The sequence below is a fragment of the Mastigoproctus giganteus genome, chromosome 3 (assembly GCF_048544385.1).
Source record: "Mastigoproctus giganteus isolate SK-2022 chromosome 3, ASM4854438v1, whole genome shotgun sequence".
Classification (NCBI taxonomy): Eukaryota; Metazoa; Arthropoda; class Arachnida; order Uropygi; family Thelyphonidae; genus Mastigoproctus; species Mastigoproctus giganteus.
Window position 1 is genome coordinate 28,523,994 of NC_143577.1, and position 20,401 is coordinate 28,544,394.

Genomic DNA, 20,401 nt, shown 5'->3' on the forward strand with positions numbered 1-20,401 from the left:
CCTTATTGTTTCTTGTTAGATACTATATTTCCAGTAATCTTATTCATAGGTAGATTTATTACTTGTTGTTATAATTATTTACTTTAAAGATTTATTCATGACCGTCTGGGAAATTACGTATTTATTATAAATAAAAAGTACGGCATGTTTAACAATTAGTTATGATGTCATATATTTCCCTACTGTCATTGCACTAGTCACGTGAATGTCATGTCGAATAGGATTCTGGAAAGGTTTTATGCTGTTTGGTCAGTGGTAGTGGCGTAGCGTTACCTCCGTTGTTACTAATGGAGTTTATACGATGTTCATTTGTAATTGTAGTGTTATTTGCTGAACTCATAGTAGGTTGTTAGCGTCCTTTAAAGCTTTTCGTAAGTATGTGAAATGGAATAAATTAGAAGACAACGAAGATATTTTAAAACTGTTAAGTCATGTGATTGTATTGGACCAATAGGATTTTCGGATTTGAACGCCCTCCTATAAAAGGATGTTCTCGTTGTAATGCGTAGCCATTACTGATCTAAGGGGGCTGCCTCTTTCCAGAATTATCCTGTTTGGTTATGGACACCAAGAACCATCCGGCACTGCAGGGTTTTCAGCAGCCAGCACAAAACATCAAAAAAGGGTACTATACTGTTATTTTCCGCTTAAATTTATGATAAAGTGTGTTTTTAGGTGCACAACATGATGCCTAGTCTCTGTTGATCGTTTCAAGGACAGCCATCATGGTTAACACTAACTACCTTGTCTTCGCGTTTGCCAAGACTCACCTCTGATATGATAGTTTCGAAACTTGAAAGCCAGGAAGACAACAGCAGGTATTTTTAGGTATATTTTGTACTCTTATCGATTTTTCTGCGCATCGACATTAATGTGATTTTTTTTTTTTTTTACTAGGAAACATGAAAGTTGATCGTGATGCTGTCCTACATTTTTAGGCTTAGCAATGGCTTTTAGTCATTGTGAAAGACCTGCCCGCCATATTCATTGTTTTTTTCATGTTTTAGCGGCAAGTCTGATAAATATTTAGTTATGAGCCAGTCTTGATATTGTTTTCAGTTTATCCACCTGCAGTTTTGGCGTAATAAAACCATGGATACAGGTTGAAATGTGAAACAAGGTAGTCACATGTAAACACTGGAAATTGACAATCATTGTTATTAAATAGGACGTGCTTGCTGCGTTTCAGTTTTGTGCAGATACCCTTTGTGATTTGTAAAGGCTTCTCTTAACGTATTTTCATGGAATTTTGGTAATTAGGATAATCTGATAATTTGGGTTTTGTATATGTATGTATGTGTGTATATATATATTTGTATATACTGACGTATATATTATATATATATGTATACATATGAAAATATGTATTATATACATGTATTAACAAGAAATGCATTATTTCCCTGCAAGTGCCGTGGCATGATTCTTTTCAAGGATAAGCAGAGCAGTTCCCATATAAAACTTTTGAAAGAAGTTGTATACACTGTAACATTGCTGTTTTCTTCACCTGAAAGCTAAATAAAGCAGAACTATTACTGAATACAAAGAGACAACAAAGTGAAAGTTCGTTTTTCTTTCTCATAATACAGAAACACCCATGTTCAGAATTTACATAATTACAAATTAGTAACACTGAAATAAACCACTTCCACTTGAAAACACACAGGCCATAATTGCTATGTATAGCCAATTGAACAAAGTATGCTTTAAAGTGGATGTTATTAATAAAATAATTATCACACAGATTTTCACAGTGAATTATTTAGACGTCTTGAATTATGGATTAAACACGTGTAGTTCCCGTTGTAGTCCTGCTAGATGCAAGTATTGAGGTATGTGTAAGTAATTTATACTACTAATTTACGTGATTTTTACGATGCACATTAATATCTGAAAATCTACAATATGAAAGGGACAGATAGAGATTTTATTAAGCATTTATTTTAAATTAATCTAATAATGCTGTGCTAGTTGATGATCAACAGCTAGCAGAGTATTCAGATGTGACTTTTAGTAGTGAAGAAACTGGATATGTGATATTGAATCCACTGTGTGATAGCTGACAGGACAAGATCATTTATTTCACTCAATCTTGCAATGTTTGCTCTGCCACATTTCCAGTAATGCAGTTTTTGTACCACTTGGAAAAAGTTAGGTTCATTCAAAATATAAGCTAGTGTACTGTTAAATCATATATACAAGGAATATAATTTTAGATGGGCTGTGCTTGAAGCCATAAGGTTTATAATAAAAAGTTCGATATTAAATGCTCTCCTTAATAAACTATCCTAGTATGAAAATTTTTATGGAACAAACAGTAGTAGTCAGGAGTATATCTGTATAGAAATAAGCAAGTATTTCTTGCCTATTTCTATATAGTAAATTGACTAAAGTATGTGCTATCTATATTTGCATTGCAATCAGCAGGGTCACTGCTAGAACAGAGTATGAGGTTCTTTTACCAGAAATTTAAATTCTTAGTTTGGCCATTTACATTTCCCTTGCAGTTTCTTGACTGGCTAGCAATAATAGAATTACTCAAAACAAAAAAAATTCATGATGGCTGTAATTATTTGGTTAAAAAATAAAATTCATAATCTAAGTGGTCGTAGAATGACTATTACACACAAAATTGAGAAGCTTTATATTGCAGCCACAAAGTCGGCAGTACTATAAACTCTACACAAAAAAGTAATCAAATTCAAGATGGCAGGGCAGTAGCTATTTGAAAAAAGTGCACTTAATAACATGGTGAATATCCTTCCCACCCCATGTTAAAGTTTATAATGTGCTGTGCATTAATATATATACAAGGGGTTATTGTAAAGCTTTGTAGCCTTGCTGTGGAGCAGTGGACTTGTATCAGTGGTAGTGTTATTTTTCAGTGCAGTTTACTTGGTGTTGCATTTTTTTTTAGCAGTGCTGCAGTATACATTTGCATTAACCCACTCTTGAAGGCCTCTTCTTTGAGGCCTTAAAAATGCTTCCACAGGTAATAAATCTGTTTGTTTTGAATTTTTGTCTAAGTGAAAATTAAGTTTGGAAACAGAAATGTGTGACTAGGAAACACCTCTTGGTTAAGGTGGTTGCAGCTGAAATTTGCACACACTGATATATTTCAATTGTTGTGATTGCTGATGTATGAGCAGGAGCATTGTCTTGGTTAAACAACACTTTTATCAGAATTCTTTTTCTTTTAGATGTGATAACCTATTTGACATAAATAGGTTAGCATAGTATACTTCTCTTACAGTGTGACCTATGGAAATGAAGTCTGTTGTTATTCCTTTGGAGTCCCTGAAGACTTCTGCCATAATTTTTATAGCTAATGAACTGTTTGCCTTTTTTGTAGGCAGCAAACTCGTTTCCATTGTTTGGATTGCTGCTTTGATTGATTTAAGCTGAGAATGATGGAACCATGTGTTCTCCATTGTTACAAATCTTGCCAAAATTTTCCATCTGATTTTTAACTTATCAACAATTTTAAGCAAGTCTTACATCATGTTTTTGATCAAGCAGATGTTTCTGCAAAAGGGGTTCATCTTGCAGAAACTTTTAATAAACCCAATTCCTTTGTTAAAATGTTTTTAATCCAGTCATCTGAGGTAGTATAGTGTGTTCTATTTCGATTGATAAATCATTCTCTGTTATCACCATGTGTACTGCATTTATGTCCTGTTGGCCATTTGGTTTGCCCACTGCACTATAGCCTGTTATTGATTTCTTTAGGTGTGAAACCCTTCTGGTATTGATGTTTTGTTCATTATTGAAAAAATAAAAGTAATTGGTTCTGAAGCAAAACATAATGAAGTTATGAACTTATATTTTTGCTTTTATTTATATAGAGGACCAGAGGAGGATTATACTCATGATTATGGTAATTTTATTGTCATTATTTTTATGAGGCTACAAACTTTAATACCTCCTTGTGTGTGTGTGTATATATAATTTTTTTGAAACTTAGAAAGGGGTTGGTTTTTACACTGAAAGTTTTAGAATATGCAAAAGGGTAGTTCTTTCCCTTAAGCTGTTTACTAATACTATGCAAAAAAAGTAATTATAATGACAATTTCTATTTAATTAAAAAAAAAAAAAAAGAGGCTGCATGGTATATGTTCTTTCTTAACTTTTTGAAGCTTATTTGCCTACATGAATATTTCTTTTTTTTTCTTGGTTGATAATACTATAAACACTTCAAAAATGAAACAAAGGCAAAGAAAGTCTTTAGAATGTCCGTGGCAGCAAATATTCTTGGTTCCCCCACTACCACCCTCTCAAATACATGGATGAAAAATGTAACAATATTTTCAGGAAATGCTAATTAGAAAAATAATCTCTTATTTATCATTGCACAGTTAATAGAGACAAGACTCACTGAAACAAATTCTTAATAGCCCTTCATCAACTTTTATTGTTAACTCAGCCAGATACAGTGGCAGCATATTTTCTATAGTTAATGAGATGACTGAAAATAAGCACTTTTCAAATCCATAAAATAATTAAAACATAAAAACAGCAAATCAACTTTGTCGAAATAATGGAGTTCCCTTGCATAACCATCAGCTTGGGTTGCACTTTAGGGAACAATGAATCCAAAAGTTTGAGAATTTCTTGGATGATTATGCCAAAGCACAAGTTTGCTGCTCTGAGAGATTAGGCTACTTCAGAGAGCAATAAAAATTTCATGATTTACCCCATCCTGTTATTAAAAAGTATCATTGATTTCATTTGAATGGGATGTTAAGTCTCTGCACAGGAAAGAGTAATCACTAGGGGTAAACTGTGACTCAGTGTTCTTGCTGATGATTAAAGCAGATTCTTTGTTATAAATTATTTTGATTGTGTATACAAAGGTGTGAACAAAAAGTTTGGCGACTGAAGCAATACTAGGAAATGAAACTTACTGGCTACTCTGGATCTCCTTTGAAGGAGTGTCAAGAAATTGCAAGAAGTTCTTGAACAAAAGGTGCTATGTGTTTAGGGGGGGGGGATTGTCATGAATGATGTGTCAATTTCCTGAACTCCAATTCTCCATCTATTTTTTAGGAACAGCATTGCACTGTAGAACTGTTTTGCTGTATTTGTATTTCACTGTTTGACCATATGGGACAAATTCATAATAAACATTGTCATTTGAGTGAAAAAAAAATACAATAAATGTTCACATTTGATTGAGGTTGTCTTTTTATTTCTGGTCCTTAGAGAAGACAATTCTTTCGTCAAGAGGCCTTTGTCAAATGTGAGGAGAGGTATTCAGTATGATTTTGAAAAATGTTTCTGGATTGTAGCCATACCCCGTGATTCATTAGCAGTATTGATGGAAGAAACAAAATGTGAGTCATCCACAGCTTGTTGATGAAGTTCGTGACATGAGAACTCGTTCTGCAGTCATCACTAGTTTGAAACATGTCACATTCCTAAATCTTTTTTTAAAATTGAGTGACAATTCCTGTAAGCAGTATCAGTTTTAATAGCAGCTTTGTGGATAGTTGAAAGGTGGCCAAACCAAGGATTATATGTAAATTTTGCAAACGATAAGTCTTCAAACGGCATATAGCATATTTTCCAAAAGCCGTTTTTAACATTTTTTTTTGGGTTCCTGTTGCACTTTTCCCTAATTTGAAACAAAATGAATAACAAATTTGCTACTTAGTAAAATTGCTCATTAAAAATATCAAATGCCTACTTAACCTGGCAGCAATTGCAAAAAGGATCGTTCCTCTCTTCACAAGGGATCAGTTCGACTCCACATATGCATTTGAAAAATCAACAAAAAATAATTCAGAATTGTTTACTTTTTTTGATGCTACCTGTAATTTCAATTTTTTTCTCAATGTAACTGAAAAATCAATTTTCTGGCATGTTAGCATATATGCATAATGCCCCAGTCTTGACCATCCCTCTGCATGTAGCAATTTAACATCCTAGTGGATGCAATTTTTGTGAAATTTTATACTGTATTTGGACCTTTTTAAAAAGATTTGTTGAGCAATTCCAAATTTTTGAAATCAGCCCAATAGAAATCTGGCAATTATTATTTTTTTTTTTTTACCATGCTCATGTAATGGCTCAGCTCACAGAGGATAGATTCTTATTAAAATTTTATATTTGGGCCTTTTAGAAATATTTGTAGAACTATTCTAAATTTTATTAAAATCGGATGAATAAAACTCCAACAGTTTTTCAACAATTATCTGTCCATCCACATGTAATGATTTTGCTCCCAGTGAATGGACTTTCACTAAATTTTATATTTTGCTCTTTTAGAAGATAAATAAATTTTCTGTTTATACTCCGGGATGACCAAACGGTCAGAGGAGTTCACCAGATAGACAGAATACAAGAAACAGCACTGTATTTAGCAGTCAGGGGCTTGAACCCAGGTCACTCAAGGCATGCGTACTTATGCACCCGCGCGAATGACCACTTGGCTACGGCAGCCATCTGTTTACCCATTCCAAATTTCATTAAATGAGCAAATATATATATTTTTTTCTTACATATTGCATAGACTATCTGTATGCCATATAGCTAAAGCATTGGATATTATGTTTTCTGCCATGTGCTCGTTGGAGGAATGAATGAGCAGTGTGGTGCATGCACAGAAACTAAATGTTCTTTGGTTTGTGAATAAAAGGCATTGCTTTGTTGCTTTTTTTTTTTATTTTTTTTTATTATAAATCATAAATTATTACTATTTACTAATGCATCTAAAATGCATTGATTGAATACATTAATTGACTTGTTTCTATTAAAAACATTTAAAATTAATTTTGAAATTATAACTACCTTTATACTTGATGCAAGCAAAATACAAATTAAAAAAATAAAACCGCACACTTCAGCAAATGCATGCAATTGGACACAAGCCTGTCACTAATAGGAGCATCACTGAATGAAACATGAAGCTTTTGCATCAATAGTTTGATTCCAGACATTGCTTCAGTGTCACAAAGATAGATTGTTATCGATTGGAGGAAAGCTTTTATCAACATAGCCAGCTTGCTGCCAGTAATTCTATATGACAGATGCCTCCCAACATGTGCATATAATTAAGTTTAACATAATTCCTGAATTTTTTCTAAGTATGTGATAATCAATAGCAGAGATTTCTGGAATTTTCATGGGAGAAATTGAAGAAAATATTTTCAAAAACAGCTATTAGGTATTTCAGCTATATGGATGGAGTAGAAGAGGAGGATGGATTGTTGAAATATTGTCTCGGGGTTTCATTGATCCTGTGTGTGACAGGCTTGCAGTTAAAACAGCTTCTCTTCAATGCACTCTGACTACTTAAAAGGAATTGATGTGTGTGTATGTTGTATGAGTTGCCAAATGTATTGCAACAAGTCTAACTTTGATGCTGAAATTTAAATAAGAACATTCTCTGAACTTTTTGATCATACTTCCTGTTTGTGTGTGTATATATATATGTGTATATATATATATATATATATATATATATATATATATATATACACACACACACACAACATGTATATACTCAATAAAATCCTGCTCATTCAAAACAGTTGGACTGAAGGGTATTTTGGATCATCAGTTGACACTGCAGTTAGTCTTCCTAGTATTATTCACATTATCAAGAACTCAGTCCTGCTACAAAAAATGCACAGCCCATCACGATCCAAGAACATGGATATATGTTTTTGTTAGTGTGTGTGTGCACCCATAAGTTTAATTTGATATGTGAATGGAATCAGCACAGGTTTGCCTGGATGAAACTGACACAAACTGTTAAAATACCAGACTGTTGGTTTTGTCCACAAAACCATGTGCCTATGAAAATAACTTATAAGTAATGCACAGTTCATGTGTTCTAAGTTTTGTGTATTGTTAAAATGTACAAAATTTGAAGTTCATCAACTGTAAACAGAAAAACCTCTGTTTATTGTGGGACTGATGATAATAAATATTGTGCCTCAAAGTAACTCTGGAGATTTTATACTCTTCTTCTGTTTGTGTTTATGTGCAGTCTGTGTCTTCAGGAATGATTGGCCTCTTTCTGGGAAAGCAAGAAGCACCAGAATGACTTGTAAAGGAAAGCCCTGGCAGTGTTCCTTGAAACTGGCTAATTGAAACTTGAGTGAAAAGGTCGTGAGAAATTCTTGCAGTCTTTGATGGGACATGAACCCATGCCTTGGATGAGACTTGAATCTAGATGACCTTTACAAACGCTTGCCAAATGACTAAACCACTATACTGAAATTGGACTATGCATTTAAAACTTTAGAGAACTCATAAAAATGAAGTTTGATTTCTTTGTGATTAAAAAAAAAAAAAAAAAAAAAAAAAAGCAAGTAGGCTGGTCGAGATTATCTGACCTCATTTATATAACATCAACAAAACTGATATGATTCATAAAAATTTCCTGAGGAAAAAAGTCTACAAGTTGATTATATTAAATTTTATTTGCAGTAAATTGTGACAGTGAATTTATGGCCTTTTTTTTAAAACAGAACTTTTTATGCATCATGTCAGAATGGTCAGTATTATATAGAAGTGATATTCATGAAATTTACTGTTTCATTTATAAAGCTTTATATAAGCAGAACCATTTTATTTTATTTATATGATGTAATTTTATTTGAGTGAAACTGGAGGGGAAAATACTCGGATAATCAATTTTGCGCAGCTGAAATTCTTTTGTATGTGGTGCTTTTTATTTTCATTTAGTGTAGAATTTAAAATTTTTTTAATGGAGCCAATTGAAATATTGTATTTTGAAAATATACAGGATGGTTATGAAGTCTTTAGCTGTTTTTTAAAAATAAAAACAGTAAAATGAAGCAGCATAGAAAAGCATTTTACACAAGCATAAAATTTAATGTTTTTTTTTTTTTTTGTTTTTGAGAAACAAAAAAAAAAATTCCAGTGTTGACTACCAGACAGCCAAGATTTACATATTGAGATGACGTTACCAGCATATTTTTGAAGGAGAGAGTAGCATTTTATGTTTTTTTGCCGTTTGTAATATGAAAAAGGGTAAAGTCAATAGGTGCTGCAAGACAAAGTTGTAATACTTTTTATTAGGAAAATAACTTACGGCTTTTGGCATATTTTCAAGCTCTAATGTGCAACATGACCCTAGTGTTCAAGACAAACCCTCATTAATATGATTATGGTATTTGAAGAAATCTCTGCAATAGTCCAAAAACTGGGCATCCTTAGGTTTGACTGGAAGTTGTACAGATTGCTGAAACTATTGAAGAGGCTCTTTCCAGAATATTAGCGCGCACATCTTCTCAAACTGATGTTTGTTGAAGCTTGGGCAATGAACATCAGTTCAAATATGAAGAACCTTCGTATTTGAACTTGTCATATCTTGTAATGGTTATGGTTTTCATCTCTAACGGAATGGAAACAATAACCATTACAAGGTAGTAACTCCGTTTAGTGACTTTGAAGAATAATATTGGACATGAGGTTTTAGCAATCCCCTTGAACTTGGTGGTGGCTGTGAGCAATGTTATTTGTTTACTTAATTACAGATCAATAATTGTTGCATTGGATTCTCAAATCACCCACCCACAGAACATTTTTGATGTATTTTATTAGTATTAGTAATGGCCACATGGTGCAAGGAAGCCTAAAGCTTATGTTGCACCAGCTAAAAAGGAAAAAAATAGTAAAATAATAATAAAAAAATTAAATAAAAGAAAAGGAAATAAACAACCTATGCATTTCCCTCCTTCCGTAGATCGACTATCCAGCTGACTTTGAATTTCCCCAAACTGTCCCCATCTCCCCCATAACTTGAATTTATGACCCCTAATTCTAGAATAATTTATAACTGAAAATTTCGTCATCATTTTACTTTTGCCTCTCAGAGCCTTAAACACCTCAATAAAGTCTCCTTTAAAGTGCCTAGTTTCCCAAGCTGTGTAACCCACATATTCAGTCTTTCTTCATATGGATGCTCTTTTGCTGATCTCACCAGGTGACTTGCCCATCTTTGGACCCTCTCAAGAAGCATGGTCTTTTTTTTAGGTGCAGTCTCCATACTTGAACACAGTATTCCAAGTGTGGTCTAAAAATAGCCTTATATAATGGGATTATGATGTCCTTATCTCTACTAGCAAATGTTCAATTAATCATTGATAAGACACCATGGGCCTTCTCTACAATGCTCGGAGATCGTATTTGGCAGACCGCATTGTAACTCCCAAGTCCCATTCTTCCACTGCTGACTTAATTCAAATACACGAAGTGTATAAGTTATTTTGGGGTTGCTGTTCTCCAGGTGTTAATATCTTGTACTTTGATGGATTAAAGCAAAGCTGCTACTTTTCTGACCATCTGTGAAGTCTATCTAGGCCCCCTCTGAGAAAGTTCTGCTTGGTGGTGATCATTTACTTCTCTACCAATTTTTACATCTGCAAATTTAGGCATCATGCCCTCTATCCCTTCATTGATGCCATTTAAGGAAATCAAAAACTACAGTGGTCCCAATACTGATCCTTGGGGAACCCCACTTCTTTCATTAACCCAAATTGGGGAATAACCATTTATCACAACTCTGTCTCCTGCCCTGAAGCCATTTCTGCTATCCATCTAAGGATTTTCCCTGTGGTTCCAACTTGTTCCAGCTTATCAAGTAACTGCTCATGTAGGACTGAGTCAAATGCTTTGCTGCAATTATTCCCTAAATCCAGCTCGTGAGTCACCCTGTCAAAATAGCTAACCAGATTTGTTAAGCATGATTTTCCCTTTACCAAACCTTGCTGCCTATCTGTCTGAATCCTGTTTCTATCTATATGAACCTGAAGTCAACTCTTGATCATTGCCTCTATGATTTTCTCTACTACTGAAGTTATACTGATGGGTTGCTAATTTCCTACTGCACTCTTAGAATCACCCTTATGTTGGATATACACAAGCACTTTTCCAATCCAACAGAATCTCTCCAGAGTCGAGTGATGCTCTTATAAGCCTCAGTGGTTCAATGCACTTACTTGCTGCCTCCCATAAAATTATAGGTGTGAAAAAAGTAAAAGTAAAGTGCAGCCATTATCAACCCACTGCAGGATGGAAGCCTCCTCAACAATTCATGCTGAGGGAAATGGACCATAATCTGCCACGCTGGTCCAGTGCGGGTTGGCAGATCGACCGTATTCAGCAGTCAGGGGCTTGAACCCCGGTCTACTCAAAGAGCATGTGTTACTGCACTCCTGCTCCTGCCCACTCGGCTATAGGTGTATATGCTATCAACCCCAGGAGCCCTACTCATCTGTAGGTGCAAAAGTTTTTTCATTATATAATCATGTGAAATTTCAATATCATTAATTACATATTTTTCAACTTCATTCCCATAATTTCTCATTGACATAAAAGGTTTTTCTTTATATATTGATGCAAAGTAACTGTTGAGTTTATCTGCATCAGCAGCTGGGGTATCTGATACTATCCCACATCCATTACATAAGGGTCCGATTGGTTTGTCTTTCTCTTCTTTGCTTTCATATATGCGAAGAATTCCTTATTCCCACTCTTTGCCAGCCTAACCATTTCTGTGGCACTATTACAGATCAATTTGTAGCTGTTACAGGAGTCAGTACTTTTTATTGCTTTGTAACTGTTCCATACTGTCTGCCGACTGGGTAAAGTACCTGCCCGGGAACCCAAAGGTCGCGGGTTCGATTCCCGCCTCGGGTTTGGATCAAAGTACTGCAAAAACCTTGGGAGGTGCAATATGGCCACAGAAGCCGATGCGCCAACAACTACCAAATCAAAAAAAAAAAAACAAAAAACCATACTGTCTTTTTCTGCTCAAGTAATCTGGTAACTTCATTATTCATCCAACTTAGAATCCTCTTCATGGAGTATTTGTTTAATGGTATATATGCATTCACACTTATCAGCATTCAGTGAGTGCTGATAATTAAACTAAGCTATACCTATGAACTAGTTGTTACATCACAGCGCATAAGGATTCCTTAATATATCATCAGCTATATCATAATTCAATTGTATTTGCTCTTTGTGAGATATCTACCCAGTTAATAGAGGCTGTGTAGAACCTTAAGCCGTCGTAATTTCCTTTCATAAAATTATAACCCTTTCCTTTGTCTTTAATTGTTGCCAACTCTTTTCGTCGTCCACCGTAGAACTCAGTGATCACTTCCTTCTACTGGTTCCTTATAATGGTTATTTTTGTAACCATGTTTTGTATTACAATAAAACATTGGTCCTCTAGTTTGTATGCTTCAACAATTTTCTTCTTTACTTATATAAACTCTAGAAGGAAGGAGATGAATCAGATTGGGCCACTTGATATCAATGGTTTGACTATTGATGATCCTGCTCAGATAGCTGACAAATTGAATGAGTATTTTGCATCTACATTCACACATGAGGAATTCTGTAGGGAAGTGGAGAACAGAAGCTTATTGAACTCTAACAGGAAGCTAAATGATTTTGTAATAACTGAAAGCAAAGTGGAGGAGAAAGTGTTGAAGTTGAAACGTGTTGAAACATAAAAAAGGCACCTAGGGTGGATAGGATCTACCTAGTTATATTAAAAGAGGTGGTATGTAAACCCTTAGCCATAATTATGAGAGCATTGTTGGACTCGGGGGAGGTCTCCAAGGACTGGAGATGTACAAATGCATCTCCAGTTCACAAAGGAGGATCAAAGGGATGAGTAATTACAGACCTGTTAGTTTAACTTCTGTTTGAGGAAAATAATGGAGTTACTGGTTAAAGAAGCATTGCAGGATCATCTAGACTGCAGTAATAATTCAGACCCAGCATGGGTTTGTTAAGGAGAAGTGTTGTTTGACCAATTTGATTGGATACCATGATGGGGTCACAAAGGAACTGGATGCAAAAAATAATTTTGATATCATAAACTTGGATTGCAGAAAAATTTTTACAATCTACCAATTTTTACATTTTTACAAATTAGAGCAGAGAAGTTGCTACAATAGATAAAAGGATGGTTGAGTGGGAGAATACAGAGTGGTAATCAATGGAAATTGCTCTTCCTGGACTAATGTTCTTAGTGGAGTCCCCCAGGGTTCGATGTTGGGCCCATTGTTGTTTTGTATATTTATCAATGATATTGATGAAGGTATATCAGGCTTAATGTTGAAGTTTGCAAATGACACAAACGTTGGCAGGGTTGTTGATGACAGTATGCTAATGCGACAAGATCTAGAAAAGTTGTGCAGATCGGGCGAGAAGTGGCAACTGAAGTTTAACATTGACCAATTCAAAGTACTGCATATGGGTAGCAGTAACCCCAGAGAAATGTACCAACTCTGTGGTACTACACTTGGGGTAGTGGAAAATGAAAAAGACCCTAGGGGTAATTGTGCAGTCAAATATGAATTTTTCTGAGCAGTGCAGATAGACTACCAGAGCAGGTCATGGGGTATTGTCAGTGATATACAGGAATTTTGCTAGCAGGGATAAGGAGGTGATTATCCCCTTGTATAAGGCAGTGGTCAGGACAACACACCTTTGGTGCTGTGTAAAGGTCTGGAGGCCTCATTTTAGGAAGGATATAGAGTAGTACAGGAGTGCTAGGTGGAGTACAGGTGATGAGAACAAAGGGTTGCTTGTACCAAGAAAGGCTTAAGTTCTGCAAATTGCAGCATCTGGAGCCTAGGCCCCTGCGAGGTGATCTGATTGAGGTGTATAAGACTGAATGGTTTGAGCAGGCTCAATGCCGATGGGATTCTTCCTCTTGCTTAGATTACAAAACTTAGGGGGCATAAACTCAAATTGAGGAAAGACAGCTGTAGAATAGATGTGAAAAATTTGCCTTTAGCCAGTGGGTAGTTGATTGCTGGAACCAACTTCCATCTATCGTTGCAGAAGTCGATAATTTAAATAAATTCAAGGAAGAAGTGGACAAACATTTGGAGTGAATGGATAAGTTCATTTTTTTTTTTTGGCTGATGCTATATAAGCTTGCTTTCATGTATTATGTCTTTGCTAATGATAAGTGTGTTATTTCTGAAAAAATTTAAATTTTATGCCTGACTTTGTAAAGGTTTTTTTTTTTATATATATATGGGTTTGTTTTTCAGTTCTATTTTTTTTAAAGTAGCTAAAGACTTCATAATTACCCTGTTTCTGTTCACTATATAGAAGTAGATAGTACATTAAGCCTTTCAGCGGTTAGTTTGCCTCATGTGTGTGCCTTGCAGTGAATTTTTGTAGCAGCAGGTTTTGGGGTGTGAGTTATTTATTTATTTTTGCTTAAATAATTTTGAGTATTAATATTTTTATTTTGACTTGATTGTCAAACACTGAAGTTATCAAAAATAAAATCAGAAATAAAAAAAAAAAATGCAAGTAAAATCTATCGTTACTTTTTTTTGTTTTTTGTGCAGTAATATCTTCTACATTTATTTATGTATTACTTAATTAAGCTTAATCAAATCTGAATTCCACAGATTCTTCAATTTCAGTTTTTTGTAAGGCCTATCAGACATCTGAAGTGAACAGGTGCATTCAGAGTTTTCACAGCTTTTTTCTGCTGCCATTTATTGTAAACTGTCTACAGTTATTTGGAAATACAGATAAAAGCATGTATTAGAAAAATTACAAGTCAGTTCATACATATGAGAAACATACCAAATTACCTTCAAAACTTAATCTACATATATTCTTCCCCAGAGCCCCACAACTGAAAAATGTAGCTCTAAGTCCTGTTGGGTATGCTGGTAAAACCTTTGGGCGATTTACTAATTGGGAATGAGTCAGATTTAAGAAGGGTTACAACCAGTGTATTAGTGTACGGTGAACTTAAATTTGGTATCATCTGGTATTGAGAGGTACTGGATTTTAAAATTTTGTCGAATTTAGAGAGGTATGCCTTGTGGTTGAATAGTTTTGGAAATGTACATTTCAATGAATATTACGCACTAACAACAGATATCTGTAAATGTTAATCGTGGCTGAAAGATAGTGCTAGTGGTTTTAAATGTAAATAATAGGAAATTTGTTAAATGTAAACAAGTGACAATGAGTCACAGCAAATGTTATGAATTGTAATGTGAATTTTAAATGCATGCTTCGTACAGTATGAGAGAGAAAAAGAGATTCAGTGATTGTGCTTAAGCTATACAAAATATATAAACAAATCAAAATATGGTGACACATGCTTACTAACAACCATGTTAATGAGAAAGAGTGTAACATGGCAGGGCATTCATTAATTTTGTGTAATTTCTAATTTCGTGCCTTAATGGCGACAGCGTCAAATAAATATGTGTAAGTTAAGTCTTGTAAGATGGCCCATTAGCAGTAAAACCTGAACATATTCTGAAGAAAGTAACTTGCCATTGCATATTTTGTCATTAATTGTAAATGTCTTGTTCCGTAAACATGAGAAAAGCTGTACAGGGTATTTTCAATTACTTTTGGTGAAGGAATGATTTCCCATTCTGATTATGTAGCATTAACTCTGTGTGTGTGTGTGTGTGTGTGTGTGTGTGTGTGTGTGTGTGTGTGTGTGTGTGTGTGTGTGTGTGTGTTGCGTCCAGAATTATTTAGACATCTCTCCATAAATATTGTGTACTATGCCAAAAGTTTTCTGTGGTCAACTAGATAGTTACCTACACTTGGAGGGAGGTGCAGAATTTGTTATTTTTTTATTTATAGTTTTGACTGGTATAGAACTTAGATAGATCAGAACTTAGATGTGCAGCATGGATGGTGGTTGGATGCCACATAATTTAACTTTTCTGTATGTACAACTGAGACTTGTTTGAACTATCCAAAATCCACAATGACAGATGTTATACAAAGGTGGAAGATAGTAGCTCATGCCCCACAAACTCTTGGAACATGTTCTTTGAACCATGAAAAGGATATTTAGCATCTTGTGCATACTATCTGTAGAAAACATTATGAGAGAGAGAGAGAGACAAAGGTCACCCCCTGTAAGTCCAAGAGGTCATTTGTTAGTACATCAACATCCTTAGGGAGCTATATAGCCTTAGGTTGAGTGATAGGATAAATTGGAATGGTGTTCACAATGTTTAAATTAGAACAGTGGCAGAAAGTGTTGTGTTGTTATAATGACACAACTTGCTTTACAGTGTTTTGTTCTAATGGATTTGTTTGGGTATGGAGAATGCTCATAGAGTGCTTCCTGTTGGAGGTGTACATGCCAACCATGAAGTTTGGTTGTGGTCACCTGACAATAGCAGCTGGACAGCTGTGCTACATTCACTGTGGCGGTACTATAGAAATGATCCCTATAAGTATGATAATGCTCCATTGTCGTACAGTGGGGGTTATTTGCAAGGACTGGTTTATGGATTGGAAATATTACTTCCAACATGGGATTGTGGTTGGATGCCAGATTTAAAATTGCCAATTGATATCAATATTCAGTTGGTGTTTGAGGTTCTGGATCTAGACACCCATTGAACATCTGTAGGATGAATTGGACCATTTTGATAGCCTAATCAGACCACCATATAAGCCAAAGGTGGCCATACAGTGTATTACTTTATATTCTGGCATGTAAGTTGATCTTTTAAGCACTTAGTTTAAAATTTTAAGATAGACTTATACGCTGACTATATAAATTTTATTTAAAGGCATGTGCTTAGCATTAGAAAGACATGAATTGCTACCAGTGTATTTGCAATTTATGACCAGGTGATACTGGTGTGTAGAGTGGGTAGGCTTCCAAAACAGCCTAATTTGTGGGGCTCACTCTTCTGGGGAAACCCTTCATAAATACAGTTTATAAAGTATATTTTTACACAAGTATACACTTTCATATTTTATATCAAGGAAAGCAGTTCATGAAATTTGTTGGGATTGTTTTTTGGGTTTATTTTTCAAGTTTTCAAAGTAAACTTTTGAGTTTTAATTTTGTATTGCAAACATTTTTCTGTATCGAGGCATTGTTTAGAGAAGCCTTTATTTTCTGCAAATTTTTTTTTTAAAGGAAATATTTTTCACTAATTTCCAATTTTACTTCCAGTCTCTAGACTTCTTTTTTTCAATTTTCATCATGATTACTCTTGCTCAACCTCTTTTCAACATTGTATAATTTTAAAGATGGTTAAAATATAAACAGTAAATGACCTCGCTATAAACAGACAATAGTGTACTTTAGTGATTCCTCTATATATGTAAGATAATTTAGACTGTGCAAGAAACAACCTCCCAGCAGGTGAACCAGATAGTAACTGCTGTGGGTGGCAATGGTGAATCTGTGCATAATTAAGACATGTATAACAAATATATGCTTAGCTCAGTGGTACTTCCCACCCCTGCCTCCATAGCCAGGTGGGAAGGAGCAGAAGTGCGTAGCACATGCTTCTTGTTTAGACCGGGGTTCGAGCCCGTCACCACCAAATGCGGAGGGTGCGGAAAGGTCAGGGAATGACCACCGCATATCCCGGAGCAATATGGCCTTAGTTGCTAATGCTCCTAAAAACCAAATAAACAAACAAACTGCCCCCCCCCCCCACCAGATACTGTGCTTCACCAGATATTTTTGCATTTTAAGTTGTAATATAAATCCATTTATATCGGCTGGGAGCACACCAAGTGAGGGTTCCCTATACTTTAAAGATTTATAAAACCACTAACTTTAAAATGCAGTTTATTTCATTTCACAATAACTTATCTTTCCTCTTTATGTTATGCACATTAATTACATATTTTGGAAGTCATTCTGAAATGTTCCAGTTGAAAGATTGAGCTGTTATGAAAGTTTTCCAGATCTGATATCTAAAAGTTGGTAACTCTGTGTGCTTTCTTAGATCGTATCTTGAAAAATGGGTAGTATCCTTATCGGTTAGCTGTTTTATTTATTTTTTTGAACGGTAGCGTGTTGTGGTAAAGAGCAATTTTGAACCAACATCCCCCTGCTTGATCACGAATGGAAATTTAGGGCCCTTTTTATTTTTAACTAATATGAATGTACCAACTTAAATTAGTTAACCAATTATTTAACAATTTTTAAAATGATATAATAATTAGCCCTAATATAGTTAGGGAAGGACTTTAAATGGTTGTTTTCCATTAAGATTGTTACTATAATTAATACCACTCATATACCATATGAAATAAATAATATAATTTATTAAGCTAATTGCCTTAACCACTATATAATTTACGGTGAAGTTTCAGCCATCTTACTGACACTCATCATCAGACCATGCTGATGACAGACTCCTCTTGCCAATGCTTCCAGAAACCTGAAGGTGATGTTTCTGGGAACCAGAAACCTCACTTCAGATTTCTGGAAGCATTGATAAGAGGAGTCTGTCAGCAGCATGGTCTGATGATGGGTGTCAGTAAGATGCCTGAAACTTCACCAAAAATTTTATAGTCATTTAGGTGATTAGCTTAATAAACTATATTGTTCATTTCACGTGTTATATGAACACTATGAATTATATTAATAATGTTAAGTAGCCCTTTGCTACTTAAGAGTGATATTAATTATCACTCTTAAGTAGAGTGATAATCTTAAGGGTTAACTTTTTGAGCATAAAGGCAAGTAAGGTTCCTGGAGTTTAACATATATCCAGTAGTTTTGAGGAGTCTGCCAGAGAATGTATTGAACCATTGATGTTAATTATGAGGGCATCTTTAGACTCAAGAGAGCCTTTGGATTGGAGAAGTGCCAATGTATTGCCAATACATGAACTTGAAAACTACAGACCAACTAGTCTGACTTCAGGGTAGGGAAAATCTTAGAGGGAATGACCGAGTGTAATCCAGGGACATTTTGAAGAACACACAACATGGTTTTGTTCAGAGAAAATCATTTTAACTAATCAGGTAAGCTATTTTGACACCATTACTTATGAGCTGGATGTAGGAACAGTTTTGAGATAGTTTTAGCAAGGCATTTGACTCAGTCCCTCATGAGAGGTTACTGTATAAGCTGGAACATGTTGGGATTGCTGGAAAGATTCTAAGATGATTTCTGGGTGGCTACAGGGCAGAAGGCAGAGGGTTGTGATTAATGGATATTCTTCAGATTGGTGTAATGCCAGAAGTGAGGTCCCCCAAGGATCTGTTCTTGGACCACTGTTGTTTCTGATTTTCATTAAAAACATTGATAAATGGTGTTTTAGTTTTTTGAAAGGGTGCGTAGACAGGCAACTTGCATAGTGAGATCAGCAAAAGGGCGACTGTATAAGGAAAGACTTTGATTAGGTGGGCTACTGAGCTTGGCAATTAGGCATCTCAGACTGGACCTGATTGAAGTTTATAAGGTTGTAAGAGGGTTTAGTAAAATGAATGAAGGTGGAATCTTCACTGTTATGAAGAAAATCAGAACTAGGAGCTATAAATTATAGTGGAAGAGGTTTAGACTAGATTGTAGAAATCTTTTTTACCCAGTGTGTCGTTGATTTCTGGGACAAGTTTCCTCTGCAGGTAGTTGAGGCTGACAGTGCGAAGTAATTCAGTGGTCAACTAGATAGTTACCTACACGAGGAGAGAAGTGCATAATTTGTTGTTTCTTATTTTTTTTTTATCACAGGCTGGTGTAGCACTGTTTGTTTTATACAAATGCTAAATACTAATACTAAATGAAGCTTACATAGCATCAGCCAAAAAAAACACAAACACATTTCATTTGACCACCCCTGTATTTTTATTTAAATACTCACTTCTACAAAAATGTATGGAAGTTTGTTCCAACAATCAGTTACTTTCTGCCTGGAGGCAGATTTTCACACATCCTGCAGCCATCCTTTTTCTGTTAAGTTTATGTTCCTTTATGTATGTTGTCTAAGAAGGGTAAGAATGCCATCAGAATTTAGTTTACTCGATCTATTTAAGGCCTTTAATACTTCAGCCAAGTTTCTTTTGTGGGTGGCCGACCGGGCTAGCCGAGTGGGTAAAGTACCTGCCCGGCAACCCAAAGGTCGCGGGTTCGATTCCCGCCTCGGGCTTGGATCAAAGTACTGCAAAAAAAAAACCCTGGGAGGTGCAATATGGCCACAGAAGCCGATGCGCCACCAACTACCAAATCAAATCAAAAAAAATCTTTTGTGGGTGCAGATCTGATGTTTTTTGTGGCAAGAGTAACCTTGTATGCTTAACTAATATTGTTGCTCTTCTCTGCACCCATCTCAACAGATCCAAATCCCTTCTAAAATAAGGCTCTGAAACCAGTGTGACATGTAGGCAGCTAAGGAGCCCTTAGCCATTGTTTTCAAAGACTCATCTGGAAATTAGAGAAAAACTGATTTTTATAGTCTCAAAATGGAATCTGTATTTTCTTGATTTAATAAAGAAAAACGTTTCACACCTTATCTTGTAATAACACCACTGTGCATGGTTTTTAGTGTTTGTAAACTAATAGTTGTTTTTTTAACTCAATTTTTGAGGTTACGTGTAAAACTTGTGCTGAAAAGTGAGCACAGTGTCTTCACACGAGTGT

The 20,401-nt window shown here is 35.2% G+C and overlaps 1 protein-coding gene across 10 annotated transcripts in view; it reads left to right on the forward strand.

The window, feature by feature from the left end:
• The first annotated feature begins 213 nt into the window (after nt 1-213).
• The window catches only part of LOC150087831 (bromodomain-containing protein 2-like), a 676,121-nt gene continuing 655,933 nt past the window's right edge, over nt 214-20,401 (forward strand). For 8 of the 10 annotated variants that reach the window (XM_090369216.1, XM_090369211.1, XM_090369212.1 and 5 more), the window contains exon 1: nt 214-625. Coding sequence is in view for 7 of the 10 variants with exons in the window: in XM_090369211.1 (XP_090225337.1) it covers nt 561-625 (65 nt within the window). In the remaining 3 variants the exon portion in view is untranslated. Of the gene's footprint in view, nt 829-20,401 lie in introns of all 10 variants that reach the window. The other 2 variants (XM_090369219.1, XM_090369215.1) reach the window with 2 other exon arrangements.